This window comes from Neurospora tetraspora (assembly GCF_033439725.1).
Source record: "Neurospora tetraspora strain CBS 560.94 chromosome Unknown B0H65scaffold_5, whole genome shotgun sequence".
NCBI lineage: Eukaryota > Fungi > Ascomycota > Sordariomycetes > Sordariales > Sordariaceae > Neurospora > Neurospora tetraspora.
Genome location: NW_026944387.1, coordinates 166459 through 182326, shown reverse-complemented (window position 1 = coordinate 182326; position 15868 = coordinate 166459). Strand labels below are relative to the sequence as shown.

General features: G+C 44.6%; 6 protein-coding genes across 6 annotated transcripts; 3 read left to right on the top strand and 3 right to left on the bottom strand.

Moving 5' to 3' along the window:
- Positions 1-200: 200 nt before the first annotated feature.
- Positions 201-1985, bottom strand: B0H65DRAFT_558596 (uncharacterized protein; the record flags this gene model as incomplete). Its single annotated transcript, XM_062830107.1, has 3 exons — positions 201-545; positions 603-858; positions 955-1985. 3 exons carry the CDS (start codon positions 1983-1985, stop codon positions 201-203), a joined length of 1632 nt encoding a protein of 543 aa, XP_062680057.1.
- Positions 1986-3071: 1086 nt separating this feature from the next.
- On the top strand, positions 3072-4064 carry B0H65DRAFT_509414 (uncharacterized protein; the record flags this gene model as incomplete). Its single annotated transcript, XM_062828311.1, has 1 exon — positions 3072-4064. One exon carries the CDS (start codon positions 3072-3074, stop codon positions 4062-4064), a length of 993 nt encoding a protein of 330 aa, XP_062680056.1.
- Positions 4065-4676: 612 nt separating this feature from the next.
- Positions 4677-5512, top strand: B0H65DRAFT_467758 (uncharacterized protein). The gene is made up of 2 exons (XM_062826922.1): positions 4677-5140; positions 5216-5512. The coding sequence occupies exons 1-2, from the start codon at positions 4915-4917 to the stop codon at positions 5314-5316; spliced, it is 327 nt and encodes a 108-aa protein (XP_062680055.1). The 5' UTR covers positions 4677-4914; the 3' UTR covers positions 5317-5512.
- Positions 5513-5994: 482 nt separating this feature from the next.
- B0H65DRAFT_539990 (uncharacterized protein) lies at positions 5995-7213 on the bottom strand (the record flags this gene model as incomplete). The annotated part of the gene is made up of 4 exons (XM_062829134.1): positions 6977-7213; positions 6646-6700; positions 6341-6583; positions 5995-6177 (listed from the first exon to the last, which is right to left on the bottom strand). The coding sequence occupies exons 1-4, from the start codon at positions 7015-7017 to the stop codon at positions 5995-5997; spliced, it is 522 nt and encodes a 173-aa protein (XP_062680054.1). The 5' UTR covers positions 7018-7213.
- Positions 7205-7723, top strand: B0H65DRAFT_467756 (uncharacterized protein). The gene has a single exon (XM_062826921.1). The coding sequence runs from the start codon at positions 7375-7377 to the stop codon at positions 7651-7653; it is 279 nt and encodes a 92-aa protein (XP_062680053.1). The 5' UTR covers positions 7205-7374; the 3' UTR covers positions 7654-7723.
- An 820-nt stretch (positions 7724-8543) lies between these two features.
- B0H65DRAFT_549492 (uncharacterized protein) lies at positions 8544-9910 on the bottom strand (the record flags this gene model as incomplete). The annotated part of the gene is made up of 3 exons (XM_062829662.1): positions 8544-9052; positions 9136-9513; positions 9760-9910. The coding sequence occupies 3 exons, from the start codon at positions 9908-9910 to the stop codon at positions 8544-8546; spliced, it is 1038 nt and encodes a 345-aa protein (XP_062680052.1).
- Between the last annotated feature and the right edge of the window lie 5958 nt (positions 9911-15868).

The window sequence follows — 15868 nt, the reverse complement described above, 5'->3', positions numbered from 1 at the left end:
AATTTCTTCTTCAACTGTGCTGGTACTATGTACTCCTGTGGCATCATCATCCAACCAGGGTATCTCCGCTAACATCATGAGATTGCTTCTCTTCTTCTTCTTCTTCTTCTTCTTTGTCCCTCCTTTCCTTTTTTTCTCTTCTTGGATATTTGCCCTTTTCGCTGCACCACCCGACCTCTTTCATCCCGTCAGTTAATTACTTACCCCGACCAGGACCTCCCTCCCCTTCCTCCTCCAAACCAAAGTTTCCCCAACGCGAACCCCGCAACGAACGTCGCTCCAGAAACCCACTCCTTCTTGACAGCCACATGCCTAGAGGTAGTATTCCCGTCAACAAAATGAACGGGAACAAGTAAGGGAGGAACAAAATGGTTGATAACCTCGATCGTATCAGCAATGGTGCTGCTCCAGCCCAATCCCTTCTTCTCTCTACTTTCATCATGTTCGTGGTGGTCGACGTCGACTGGATCACCCGACGCTGACGCCCAAAATCCCGAAGAAGAATGAAAATGTCCAGACTCAGACCCACCTCCTGATCCTGACCCCTCGACAGAAGAATAAGAGCTATCACCGGAAGAAGAGAAAACGTTGATATCCTCCACATTTTTGGCAAACCGGAGCCTCTTGATCTTTCTAGACTCGCTCTTTGCTAGGCAAATAACGTTGGGGTCGACTTCAGCTTCGACTTCGGCTTCAAATTTGGCTTCATATGCTGCACCATCTGCACCTTCAGTCGAATGCCATCCCCCCACACGGTCAAGACAGAACGAGTTCTGACCCTCGGGGGAAGGGTACTCGGTCGTGGTGCTGAATGTGTCTAGCGTGTCTTGCAGGCTGTCCATGCCACATTGAACTCCCCTGTCTAGTCGGTCAAGCCTAACAGTTAGGTTGGGTGGTGATACCCCTTTGATGCTCCCCAGACTCTCGACTGAGGATACAGGATTCTGCACCGACGATGGTGGGAGCTCGGTGACTGTCACGTTGGTGAGAGTCCCGGATCCGTCTTTGAGTTTGAGAGTATCTAGGTTGAGGTATGTTGCGGGCTTGTAAGTTGGTGGTGGAGGCGCTGAAGCCTCGTCGAAGCCCTTGGGGGCGTGTTTCTTCTTCATCTCGACTGCTTTGGCGGAGTCGACGAATTCTTGGATTTTGGAGATTTGAGAACCGCAAGGCGTGAAGGAGATGATGAGGAGGCATTCGTTGTTCCAGTGAATTTCGGTGTTTGTGGATGGGGATGTTTTTGGGTCTTCTTCTAGGGGCTCTTCTGGGGCTGGTGGCGATGAGCGGGGCGAGTCCTCTGATGTTGGGGGTGATGATGTTGGTTCTTCCTGGGAGGAAGGATTGAAGGAGAGATCGAGGGAGGAGGGGGGAGATAATTGTGAGGGTTCGGTGACTTCCGTGATGGGACTCAGGACTGTCGCTGGTCTGTCTGGTAGCTCTGGTAGGTCTCCTAAGATATTACTTAGGTCCACCGGCTCAAGTTCAGGGTCTTCATCAGGGTTGGACTCGTCTTCCACATCCACGAAGGGAGTGACCTTCTTCTTCTTGGCCTCCACCTCCACTTTCCCGTCCCCCTCTGCCCCACTCTCCTCCTTCTCACCCTCCGGCCCCTCCTTGTTCTTCAAGACCCCCTCCATCGCACACCTCAAAATCACTTCTCCCTTGTCCGGGTCCTCCCACAGCTCTGTCGGCTTCATCTCAAAGCTCTTGAAGGCTGAGAAAACCATGGCAGCATGATGAGCAAAGTCCTCCTTGCCCCTCACTGGCATCCCCAGGGATTGGGGGAGAACCTCGTGCGTAAACTGGGGACTGAGGGATTGAAGGAGAGTAGGTACGGAGAGGGAGCTGTAGCCTTGGAGGAGGAGTCGAAGTGTTTTGAGGCGTGTATCCGCGAGGGACAGGGGAGGTGGTGGGCCGGAGGGGATAACAGGCTGGACGAGGTTGTCCATAGGGTGATTCCGAGATGGAGGGGTGGAGGGTGTTGTCATGTTGGCGGTTGGTGATGGTAGATGTGGTTGATTGTAGCGAGAGGTGTTTGCTGAGGTTTGTGATGCTTAGGTACCGTGATGAGTAACGATCTTGAGTGGTAATGATGGCTTCTCTGACAAAGGCGGGATAATTTGGGTCGGTGGGAGGTGTGGTGATAGTTGACGTACTGACTAAGCGGCGACGACGTGGCTCAGTTCAAACGATATACTGAATGATGTTCCTATGAACACTGAAAGGCTGTGAAATGGCTGTCAAGGTGAGTGCGAGACAGGCTCAGCGAACTTTGGCTAGGGTGAAAATGAGGATAAAAGTCTGTGGAGGACGGTGATCGACAAGTCCCCGAGTTGTGCTCACTCCCTTCTTTTCTTCCTTCACATATGCAGGCATATACCACATGACTGGTGAAGGGTTCTCAAAGCTGGACTCACCTGGGCTCGTGCATCGCCATAGCCCTGGGGCTCGTGCAGTCTAAGAACTCGTACATGACCCTGCCAACAGGTTGGTGCATGGTCTGCGTCCATTCTCCTGCAAAGGACGTGCCATGTTGTCCCAGAAAACTACGCTCGAGCATGGGCATGATACATTGCAGACATGTTGAGAAGCCTGGACGCTCAATGAATGCCGCTAGGAAAGGCTTGGACTGCATGTCACGCAATGTGATGTCGTCGCTTGATGGGAGTTGGCAGTTAGCGATTGCGAGATCCCAAAATGGTCCAACATGTTCTCCAATGTTATGTCTTGGGCCATGTCTGTAAAGGTGCAGTCGCGACTGCTGCGGCGGTCACTGCCACTCCAGTTGGGACTTTCATGTCAGTGTCGTCGGTCATCGGAACTAACACTGTCCTCACGTCTTTCCTGTCTCCCACTTGGGTATTCAAGAAACTCCGAGTTGGGAACTTTTCAGTGGCTAACGGGCAATGGAAAGAGAATTTGTGACAGCTGGTGGTAGACAACCCCCGCCACCATTCTCACATTTTCACTCGTTCAGGTCCACTCCCCTTTCCACCTCTGTCACTTGTCATCCATCACTTGGACCCTGTCAAGCCAACACAACCTGTCAAACCAGCATCGGCACACTTGACACCATGACGTCCCTCACAAGGAGCAAGAAAACCATCCTCGTCACCGGTGCCACCGGCCAGCAAGGCGGTGCCGTCATTGACGCCCTCATGGACCTCGACAAGTCGGGCGACAAGTTCTCGATCCTCGCCGTCACCCGCAAAGCCGACAGCCCTGCGGCCCTTGACCTCGTCAAGCGCTACCCGCGCGTCAAGCTGGTTGAAGGCAACCTCGACAATGTGCCCGCACTCTTCGAGTCGGCCAAGATTATTGCCGGCGAGCAGCAACTCCCCATCTGGGGCGTCTTCTCGGTTCAAGTCTCCATGGGCCCCGGCGTGACGTTTGACGGCGAGGTCAAACAAGGCAAGGCTCTCATTGACGGCGCCATTGCGAACGGTGTGCAGCACTTTGTGTACAGCTCTGTCGAGCGTGGCGGCGATGCTCGGAGCTGGGACAACCCGACGCCTATCCCGCACTTCCAGACCAAGAAGATGATTGAGGATTATCTGAATGCGACGTGCGGCAAGCAGCCTGGGTCCAGGATGGGCTGGACGATCCTGAGGCCTGTGGCGTTCATGGACAACCTCAAGCCTGGCATGCCGACGAGCTTGTTCTTGACTGCGTTGAAGAACCACCTGGGAGAGAATGGGAAGTCTCTGCAATGGATTGCGGTGCATGATATCGGCGTCTTTGCGGCCAAGGTGTTTGACGACCCGGAGGATTGGAATCACACGGCGGTCGGGCTGGCGGGGGATGAATTGACGGTTGACCAGCTCAGCAGGGCTTTCTCCAAGGCGACTGGGTATCCCGTCCCGCTGACGTATTCGTTGGCCGGAAGTTTGTTGACGTTCCTTTCCAAGGAGCTCGGCTTGATGATCGGCTGGTTCGCGAGCGAGGGCTACAAGGCCGATATCGAGGCGAGGAGGAAGGAGCTCCCGGGCATGTTGACGATGGAGGAGTGGTTGCTGAAGAAGAGCCAGTTTAGCACGGGTGTTGGCAGCGCGCAGATTGGAGCATGAAGCATGGTGGCCTGATAAGCAGTCAGCAGAGGCGAAATGGCGTGGAGGAGGGAGGAAAGCAAACCCAGCCTAGGGAAGACATAGGGGTTGGGGACGAGGAGGGGCACCAGAAATTCCTTAACATTGTTGCCTATCGATAGGACTAGTGACGTTGACGAATTGACCAGAAGATCCAGCAATGTCACCGTCGTCCAATCTGTCTTCTTTTCCCTTTCCGCCAGCAAGCTCTCCCCTGCCATGTTTTCCGAGGTACAGCCAATAAGAGGGGGTGTTATTGACCAATAGGGAAGGTGGGGCACGTCTTTCGCCCGAACTCCCGCCTGCGACACGAACAAGCCCTAACAGCGCCCCCTGAGCCCCTACAAGCGTAGGGCTTCGAGACGCCCAGCCATGTCTGACGCCTCCTGTTACAACAGCCCTCCTTGGAGCCGGATTGAGATCTCGTGTGGGAGTTACGCGCTTGTAACCGCCCTGTCATGGCCCTGTCAAGGTGCCCTCAGCTCCCGCTTGGGTTCAGGAGCTGTACCTTTCATTCTGGAAACGAGTCTTTCCGGCGTCAAGCGTAACTCGGCACCATCACACTGATTGCAGGTACAGACAAGAGCCTCGGTACCGAGTTCCGAATGTCTTCCTAACCGAAGGGTGGCATTGGTATAAAGTCAACCTTGTTCCCTTGTTGTAAGTCTCTCTCCTCCTTCATCAACACATCCACTCATTCATACACCAATCTTCACTTCACTAACCGCCGGCCGGTCTTTTCCTTCACTACATCCCACTTCTCGGCAACCACCAGCTCGCCAGCCTTAATACCATCTACATCTTCATCCACCCAAACCCCCAAACAGCCAAAATGAAGTTCACCATCCTCACCTCCCTCTTCCTCACGGCTCTCTCCGTCAACGCTGCCGTCGTCGAGTCCGACACCTCCGTTCTCCGCCGGGATATCTTCGCCCGCCAAAACGCCAACCGCCCCGTTCCCAACGGCGCTTGCTGTGTCGCGAATACCAGCTTGAAGCAGGATATTTGCAAGGTCAATGGCCAGTCGGGGAAGTGCGTGCCTGCTGGCGTTAATAACTGTGAGTGCCCTACCTCGCCGGTAACTGTTGGAAGTTGAGAGATGGGAACAAAAGCTGATGGAGTTATAATGACAGGTGGCTCTCGCTTGACTTGCATCGAGGACTCGAGGTTGACTTGCAACGCGAATGTGTTGGAGAGGGGAAGGCCTTTGTGCAGACTTCGCAACGGTGCGTAAGGGGTTGGAGTTGAACAGGAATTTGAGATTTTTGGATGCCGGAATTGTTGATGGGAGAAAAGGTCGGGTTGAGTGATAGCTACCTCGACTGGGTCTCTGGTGTTGGGCTCGTGATAAACAAAAAGAAGTGGGATTTTACTTCAAACTCTGTTTCCTTGATTTCGTGATTACCAGAACCTCAAATGTCATGACCGAGTTTGATCTGCTACAGCTATTCTTCCCACACGGCAACCGGACCACCAACCATCATCTTCGGTTATTCCACCATGATTCCAACGCCAATCTTCCCCCGATCCCGGAAAGTCTCTTGGTTCACCTCGTTTGACAACATGTCGGCTACCATGATCCACTGCCACACCTCTTCTTGGATCATCAAGGGCCAGCCGGGGTTTATCAGTGCCAACATCAGCCTGCGCAACCTTTGTTGTGATGCTTGTCTCAACCTCTTGCTGTGTGCTATGGACATCTTCGCCAGCTGCTAACTCACAATCATTGGGCACAAGGCATTCAAGATCCACAGCAACCCTGACATCTCTGATCGAATCGAATGCGGTAGCGTTCCAAGTCCCAATAAGTCCCAACGGCCAACCCCCCCCAAAACGCCGCGTGACCACCCGACCGACCCCAACACCGTCCAATGGATTGGATTGGGCAAGTTTCTTTGGATTGATTATACAGTCAATAGAGATACAATGGAGGATAGGGCGGAGGAAAAGAAGAGGATGGAGGAGGAGGAGGAGAAGAGGGCTCAACGGGACCGTCATCATCACTTCCTTCGTGGCTTGATTGATATTGGTCACGGTCATCGTGAACGTCATTGTCACTTCCACTGTTGCTTGATTCGTTTTCGTCATTGCTTGACTCGTCATTGCATTTCTTACACTCATTCCATCCTCGGCCTTCTCGCAGTCTCATGTTCCTTTTTCTCAGCCCGCTTCTGGCGGGCCTTCTCGAGTTCCTGGGCATGCTTCTCTGGATTCTCGGCTTTCCACCTTGCCTTGTACTCCCTCTGTTTAGCCCTGACCTCCTCCTTGTTAGCAGCCCTCTTCTCGCGCACATTCGTATTGTACTTATCCTTCTTCTCCGCCCACCTTTGACGCTGCTTCGCGTTGAGTTCATCCTTTTTCTCAGCGTGCTTCTGGCGGGCCTTCTCGAGTGCTTCGGCGTATGCTTCAGGGTCCTCAATCTTCCACTTTGCCTTGTACTCCCTTTGTTTGGCATTGACTTCATCCTTGTTGGCAGCCCTCTTCTCGCGCACGCCTTCGCTCTGGATGTGACAGAGGAGGGAGGCGGAGGAAAACGTGGAAGTGGTGGGACGGTTGGACGTACCGGAACGGGGTCTCCGACGCCGGATGACGGGTGCGCCGTGCCGAGCTTTGAGAAGCTGATGCTCAAGCTCAATATGCATTATCTGTTTCTGAATTAGCATAAATACACTAAAATCAGGCCTCCGTTATCGAAGAAAAGTCTCGAAGCTGCCACCTCCATTACAGATCACCCATGGACAACGTCTTGAACATGTACGATGGGTTCGCTCTCTGTCTATCCGTGCTCGCCACCGCCGATCTTCCGGAACACAGCACCAACCGCATCGAAACACAGGCGGTGGGGTTTGCAGGCTAGAGGTAAAGAACGGTGGTCAGAAACGTGGCACACATACCCTTTCTCGTTCTTGCCGCTGTAGTGGGCCTCATGGGCCATCTTGTTCTTGTGGTTAGGTATCTATTGGGGATGGTGGGATCTTGGGAGAACGTTTTCGATGAGCCCTCTGGAGCTGGCAAACACCTTCGTCCCCCGGGCACCAGATCCAACCACTTTGGACTCGTTTTCTTGATCCCAATTGCCCCGGACCAATCGCGGACTCATCAAGGACCAAAACACAATGGCTCCAGGTTGCCCACCCCAGCGCATAACCCAGATCCATGCATAAAGATAGATCGTAAGGTATCTTCCCTTTTTCATCTCGTTTTCCGTTTTTCATCCCAACCGACTTCGTTGAACCTTTTATCCCAACCAACTTCGTTGAACCTTTTATCCGCACGCCAACCCACCATCAAAATGGCACCTCGCCGTACTCAAGCCTCTCAACCTCCGGCCGACCGCGGCGCCAGCTCTTCCGCCGCCAGAGAAAAAGATCCGAACGACGACTGGATTAATCAGAACATGCCGATCATTGGCGGCCTAGATCTCCTCAGTCTCCTCCGCCGTCGCAGTCTTACCTTCCTCGTCAATAAGGCTGAGCAGTCCGTCCAGTTCGGGAAGGTAGAAATGCCAGCGCCATTCCGCTACCCTTTCGACTACCCCTTCTCCGAGAGCCAGTCGTTCAATCGAGTGTAAGGATGTGTGCGGGAGCTGGCCGTCTATCCGTCTGTCATATCAATCGTCGGGGAAACTCCATCCATAAGCGCCTTTATGGTCCGGCTCTGGCATGGGCAGTTTGTCCATGATAACCTCCAAGGGGGTCTTTCCTGTACGCTAGGGAAAGGAACGGACATCTATTTCCAGACTAAAACTTGCGGCTCTGAGAGATGGCATCTTCGTACGAGGACGAGAGTCTCTCTCGCTTCCTCTCATAGTTCTCCCGAGTCTCTTGAGCCTCTTTGGGTGCGAGGGCTTCATCCTTTCACGGGCGTCTTAGGTACCTAGGGCTTTCCCGTTGTTCACTCCTCCCATTCGCAAAGCAAACAGACGACATGCCGCATCTCAAGTTGAGACGGAAAGTATCTCGATGACAGAAAATAAACATCAGATGGACGTGTCTTTGACGTGGATAAAAGAGCGGAACATATTGACTGGATGGCAAGAGATTTCTTCAGTAACAGGATGTCATCGATGACTTCCGTGTCTGCTTGAGGTCAGATACCAAATTGTTATTAGTCGATTGTTGTTACCGACGCCACCACCCAGATGTCACAATTACCACAGCGTTCACTTTCTGTTTTCCTCGTCACGAAGCGGGTCCGGGTGGCGGCCGAGGGAGTTGAGACTTGCCCATCCACTCTTCATATTCCTTGATTTCTTTCTCCAAATTCAGCTTGAGATCCTCGTTCAACTCATAGTCCTCTTTGATAGGTACCCTCACATAGCGCCGCTGCCTCTATCACCATAGGGTGATCAGCACCAAAGTCGTCGGTCATCAGACTAACGAGCGACCCTGCGGCAGTACAGCCTATGCTGATATTTCCCACATCTCCCGACGCTATGCTGCCATCAGCTCATTGAGTCGTTCAAAGGTGTCCACTGAAGAGGCGCCGTATCTCATAATGCAGCGTGAGGTTTTGCCATTTTGCGAGCCTGAGACGGTCGGTCTGCGGAGAGCCTCGAAGTGGTCGGTATAGTCGTCCGTCATTCGAACTGTAGAGCCACACAACACTCGTGGCGGCCGTGGTGTTGTCGTTGTTGTAGAGGTTGAGTAGTCCGGTACTCATCAGGCAACCAAACACAAGGTCTCGCTCATGGACGCCGCACCATAGTTGTATGCTCGCCAGCTGGTCGACGCTGTAGTCCCTCTCCAATGACCTGACCCCATTACCCATGGTTATGTGCTTCTCCTTATCATCCATCACGGCACTCTGGGCGAAAGTATGGAGTTCCTCGATAGTAGGAGCTATTGTACCGCCGAATTGCAGTTCTACGCTGCGGCTGAGAGCCCGGAGGCTGCACAATAGGCGCTCACCGGAGACATCTTCGCGTTCGTAGCCTTCGGGGAAGCAGTTGAGAAACTTGGCGACTGTCTCTGGAAGTCCCGAGAGCCGTAGCGGGTGTATGCTACCTCTAGAACGCATACCGCACATGACAGGTGCATCTTAGTAGAGGTACTCAGATGCCGCGCGATAGTGTCGTTGGCCTTGCCCTTACGGGCGGCCTTGGGCTTGGCGGCGACGGCAGCGGCAGCGATACGAGTGGTGGTGGTGGTGGCGGAGGGGGGGCCCAGAGAGCGAGGGGAGGAGTCGTACGACCTCCGTTCGTGCAAGCGCAGAGACCACTCGTCCGTCCAGCCCCGGTCGCACACCTCACAGTACCACTCCAGCTCGCCATCTTTTGTCTTTAGCGGAACATAGGTCCCATTCTCCCTGGCAATATGGTCCTTGGTTATCTTATGGCGTTCTAAGTTGCCATGGAGAGGAGGGCCGGCGGAGGAGTCGGGAATAACCCTTCGAGGCGGGGTTGCAATGTATGGCTTGTTGCTCGAGGAGGCTGTTGGCGCAGTGGTCAGTTAGTTCTCTTCAAGAAGAGTGGGACATGGGGGTAGAAGTAGCATACTGGGCGAAAGATGTTTACGCCGTCCGGAAAGATCCATCGCGGTCCAGCCTCTGCCTCTTGACGCGCTTCTCCATTTCGCCATCTCCGTTCCTCGATCTCTTCTTCCCGGCGACAGGTCGTGGAGCCGCAGAGGCACGCTTCTTTGGATCCTTACTGACAGCCGCATCCTAGTCGGCATACTCAAGTAGAGACCAGTAGTCGACGTCAATGGGGCCGGACTCGTGGTAGAGGACAGGGCTGGAACCTCGGGAGGAGGAATCGACTCGACGAGGTAAGGAGTCACGGTACCGTCTTTGTTCATATCGTATTCTACGTCGTAAACTGGCGGCATCCTGTCGGTTCTATTGGGGCGTGTTCTGGTATATAGAGGTAGGTGAATTGGCTGTGGGGAAGAAGTTGTGCTGGGAAAAGGACGGGAAGGAGATTTGGCCAAGAAAAAAAGTCAAGTTTCTCAGGTTCTGCTTGACTGCCTTGCAGGAATGCATGCTGAGCTCATCAAGGTTCTCGGTGGGGCAGGGGGACGAAGGGGGTGACTTTGGCAACGCTCCTTCCGTGGCAGCGAAACAATATGAAAAGGAAGGTTGTGGAATAGGAAGGGAGCAAGTCACAGTTCAGTCACAATGCAAGCAAACTGACCGATAGACTTGGTAACTCCTTGACACATACTATGTGAACAGGCTGAACTCAACGAAAGGAATCAATAATAATGGTAATATATTAAGTTATAGAAGGGAAGACTCGAGAAGTCTGGAGGTCTAGAAATGAGGGAGAGGGAACCCTATACAGTAGGGCTATAACCTAGTAAAGGGAACTATAGCTGGCCGCACGTAATACGGGATACCTCCAATATACCCCCGTAGACTGAAAGACTCTTAAAATGAATTAAAGGGAGTTAATTTAAGTAGTATACTGTTTATATAGTAATTATTCTATTTGGTGTTTTCAATCCTAGGGAATTTTCTTCTAGATAAGGCCAATTAACTTTATAAAGTTTATGTATTTATCTGCCTTTAATACCTTGATTAGTCCGTTTCTTAATATATTTTCTCCGGCTAAATAAATTATATTAATCGCCTTCTTTTCCGCTTACTTAATTAACTATTTATATTATATATCAATATAGCGGTTACGAGCCGGGATATTAATATTAAATACCCGATTCCTAACATTTTTATTATCCGTATGAAGAATTTAGTTAGTATTAATCTTAAAACTTAAGTCTTTTAATATATTTCCAATCTATTCTAATAATTTTGCGTTAAGAATTAGATTTACGAACTCTATTTCCGTCGTACTAATTATAACGAAGTTCTACTTTTTAGACTTCTAATAGATAGCGCCGTAAGTAAGGAATATAATATACCTAATAGTACTCTTCCTATTTAGAATATTACTTATAAAAGAGGTATTCGTATACACCTTGAATTATAAATTAATATAATTATTAATCGGTAAGAAGAATCCTCCAAGAATAGTACTTAAATTTAAATAGCTAATCAAATATAAATATAAATACTTTATTATAATAATATAGCGGTTGGTTAGCTTTATATTAATCTTACTTAATTTATTAATAGTAAATATAATATTCGGTCGGGTATTAATAAATAAGTAATTTAACGAATTAATATTTTTAATAGAGATTTTCTATTAGGTAAAAAATTCTTTACCCCCGTAAATCTTATAGTTCGGAGGCTAAGGAATTTTAATCGGATAAAGGTCTTACCCTTTAACGAAGCCTTTCGTAAATTTATTAATAATTATTTTAGTATATCGCTCTCATAAAATAAAGACGGTATGCTCAATTCGATTTTTAACGATATTAAAGCCTAAAAAGGTTCGAATAAGTCCTAAATATTTGAGTTTGAACCGCTGTTTAAAAACGGTTTTAACGTGATTAATAATCTTCTAATTAATTATAGCTACGAAGAAATTATCGATGTAAAGGACTATAATAGCCCTTAAAATATTATTAATGAAAAGATAAAGATTAATAGCGATAGGAGTAAAGCTTAATTTTTAAAAAATTAATAATAGGGTTTCGAATTAAAATAGGGGTTTACATTTTAATTTATATAGGGTTCGAATTAATTAATAAACCTATTTGCAATTCTTCTTTTTAAAACTAATCGGTTATTTAATATAATGTTTCTTATTTTCTTTAGGGATTAGTACGTTCAGAAATATTATATTAAAATGGTACTATTTATATTTAAAATTAGTAATAATAATATCGATATCCTACAAATCCCATTTATCATATTTAAAATTATTATAAATTATTTATTTAGCGTGGGTTATATATTCTATTAAATTAATATTGTATTTTTTATTATATGCCTATTTACTAAGTAATATATTTATATTAGAAGTACGTTAATTTAAAAGTAAATACCAGCATCCTCTAGTACCTTAACTTACTTCTCTATTACCGGTAATTAATACGATTTATAATTAGTTAATTTAATAATTTAATTATAGTTCTTAGAGATATTATAGTTTATTTTAATTTAAATGAGGTTATAAAGAGCTTTTATAACTATAAGGTAATATTCGAGGAAGCGAATTATACGGTTTATTTTTATAATACTATAGAAGAAGGTAGGGAGGGTTAGGTTAGGATTTACGATATTATTATTACTATTAACAGTGCGCTAAAATTCGTATTTATACCTAGGCGGTTTAATTTTTAAATAACGAAGTTTACTTTCGCTTACTTTTAAGGGCTCTACTTCAAAAGGTTGGCTACTTTATATTTATTCTAATTAATTTAATTCGTTTGCCGGTATTTTTAATTATTATTAAGATTATTCTATCGAAGGTGGGTTTAAGAACTTTAGCTAGGACTTTGGCTAGGATTCTAATTAGCGGGGTGGTTGCTTTTGCATTAGCGTAGGAATATTAAATTAAAATTTAACGATTTCGAGGGATAAGTTGGGTAGTTTCTTAATAGGGATAATAGTTTGGGGAGCTTCCTATTGAATTTAACGTTAAGGAATAAATTGGGGTTGAAGTATAGTTTCTTTAAGTTCTTCGACTGCGCTTTCGAATCTATTAAAAGAATTGTTAAACGCGTCGTTTAGAATAGGATCTTCCTTATTAAAATTATTAAAATTAACGAAATCTTTCTCTTTTTATTCTATTCATCGTATCGGCTCGTTGTGAGACTCGGGTAGGGGATGGGATTATCACGGGGCAAGGCGACGGTTAGAGAGTAGGTTGGATATACGTAGTTGTATGAGGAGAGGAAGAGGAAGAAGTATATAGAGGTTTAACAATATAGGGTAGGGCTAAGCTATGCTTAGAGCTAGACTTATACGTACATATATACGTAATATGCTATTGGCTAATAGTAGTAATAGTATAGTACGAGGCTCGACTACCTATAGCAGGAGCTATATATATGTAAAGCAGTTATAAGTAATCCTATAATACTACCTCCCTATAAAAGAAACTCTAAAGCTTCAAAATCTATATATATACGAAATAATAAATTATTCTTTAATCCCCGTCTTTAAACTCTTCTATCCGTAATCGAAACGTTTATTCGAACTCTTCCGTTCGTAATTCCGAAATCCTCCTTATATCCCTAATTTCGCCCGGTTTCTAATCGTTATCTCCCTACCAATATATCTTTACTTCTAGCATTTCCACTACGTTCCTCGTAGGGAACCTCTTCCCTTAATATATCTCCGATAGTTTATTAAAAATATATTTAAAAATTTCATTTATCTTTATTAAATTCTCTATTAACAATTTTTCTATAAATTAATTAGGGTTTTTCTTTATTAGCGGGTTAACTAGTTTAATTATAATATTCTTTATTAGCGAATTAATTTATTCCTTTAAATCTATAATACATTTAGAACGCTTCAATATTATAATCTTTGGTAAGCGGGGCGTTAGAATAGGCAATATAATCGTCGTTAATAAGCGGGGTACTAAAGCGGGTAGCGCTTTCTCTTATAATATAGTTTTAATTTTTAGCTATTACTTAATTTCGAGCGGGATTGGTACATCGGGGTAATTATTATAAAAGGTTTTAATAGCCTCCCTCGTATTAATTACATTAATTAGCAGTTTTTCGGTTGAGTTATAATAAATTTATACGATTATATAAAATTAATAGTAACTATTTCCCTTTTATTTATAGGATAGTAGTTCATTTAATTCCTATTCCGCGACTTCTTCGTAATTATCGATCTATATTATTACTTTACCTTCGTTTATTCTTACGTCCTTCTAAATAGCGGTTTAACTGGGTAGTCCCCCTTTAAAGGGCTTAACTATCAATATATAGAGAATTGGCAAATATTTTATATTAATAAACAATATTAATTTTACATCGTATAATTTTATTTAACCTATTTTAAATGGGCTTTCCTATTAAAAGTATAATTTATTATAAGGGCGGCCGTTAACGAAGTTAATCGTATTTAATATAATTAAATCCCTAACCCAGTATTTAAGTATATTTAATTATTCTTTATTAGTATTAACTCGTAACAATCCTATACCTTCTTCATTAAAGTCTAAACATAATTCTAAATAGTCTCGAAGTAGGCTAATAATTCGTTCGCATTTAAATATTCTTTTTACTATATTAAAGAAATTTATAACGAGGTAACTAAAGATAGTTCAATATTTATTCGTAGGTAGAAGCCGTAATTAATAAAGAACAGGGTTACTCCTATAGTTTCTAATACTATATTATTACCCGCGAGCTCTATTAAGGGGAATTAACGAACCTAGTCCGTCTATACCCAATTTACGAATATCCGTAAATATTATTATAGTTCTATATTAATATATTCTATTTCAATACTTATTTAAAGGTGGAAAATGGAATTTAATAATCTTTTAATAGTTAATCTTTTATAAATTATAGCCTAAAATATTAATACCAATTAGGGGCCTCTATTTAATATTATAATATTAAAGAGGTTATATAGGATATATACCCATTTAATAAAATAGTCAGCGAATTCTTCTATTTTTATAATTTCGGTAGTAATATAATATTATATTTCAATATGGCGGTCTACTATAATAGTAATATATTTGAACTTTTAACTTAAATAAAGGCTTTCTAGGAAGGGTAATATATAATTGATAGAAATATCGTTCTATAATACGAAAGCGGCCGGCATCGGCTTTAAATAATCAATCTTAACCTATTATAATACTTTTATTTTAAAGTAAATAAAATATCCCTTATAATAGGTTTTAACGGCTTCCGCTATATTTAAATAATATTAGTATTTGTTTATCTATATTTAAGTTTTATTTGTATCCGGGTATCCCGCTATTAATAATAAGTAAGCGCAGTAAATTAATTATAAATAGGTAACAGTATTATTCGGGTCGATAAATACTTTCCCCCTATAGTAAGTCTTGCCTCCTATTATAGAATATTTTAAAAAAATTAACTTTAATTTCTTTTTAATATATAGGCGCTATTCCCACCGGTTGCAGTCCTATAGGTAAGTTGTAGCTTCCTATATTAATACTAGTTTCGTATAATTATTATTAATAATTTTATGATTTAATTTTTCTAATTCTTTTAAAACGTTAAGGGCAAAAAAGAAAATTTCTTCCTCAAAATCTAGAGTCTCAACGGACATATTAGATACGGTTTCTAATTCTATACCGGGCTCTAATTCTATATTAGGCTTTAATTCTAAATACTTGTCTTCGAGTTTAATTAAGTCGATTAAATTACGGTTACGTACCTTCAAACGGTAGTCCTCTATATTTAGGGGAATGTCTTCGGGTTTCCTATTTAAAGTGTTAGGACGTAAATTCTTTGGGGATATAGTAGATTAGACAATCGAAATGGGTTAAGAATTATAATTATTATATATAATGCGGGGTTAATTACTTATTTCTAGTGAAAATCTTTAAATTTTTATAGTCTATTAAAATATTAAACAATTATTATATGCTCTCGAATTCTAATTTCTACTCTTCTAACGTTTTAATAATAGTTAATAATTCTTTATTATAAATATTGTGATGGCATTTGTGAGATGCATCTGTCATTACAACTATATAAGACCACTTGAGCGACCGAATTGCCAGCTTCGGTTACTTGTACCCTTTTGCGGGGACACGGGCTGGTTAGTGTAGTAGTCTGCCACTACCGTGACAAATATTATGATTATATTCTTAGGTAACATATTATAACGAGAAGTAAATTACCGGGTCTAAGATTCTATCGTCGCCGTATTATAATAGGGTACTGCTAGAAGCCTAGTTGGAAGCGTCGGTTTTAACGATTATTTTCTTT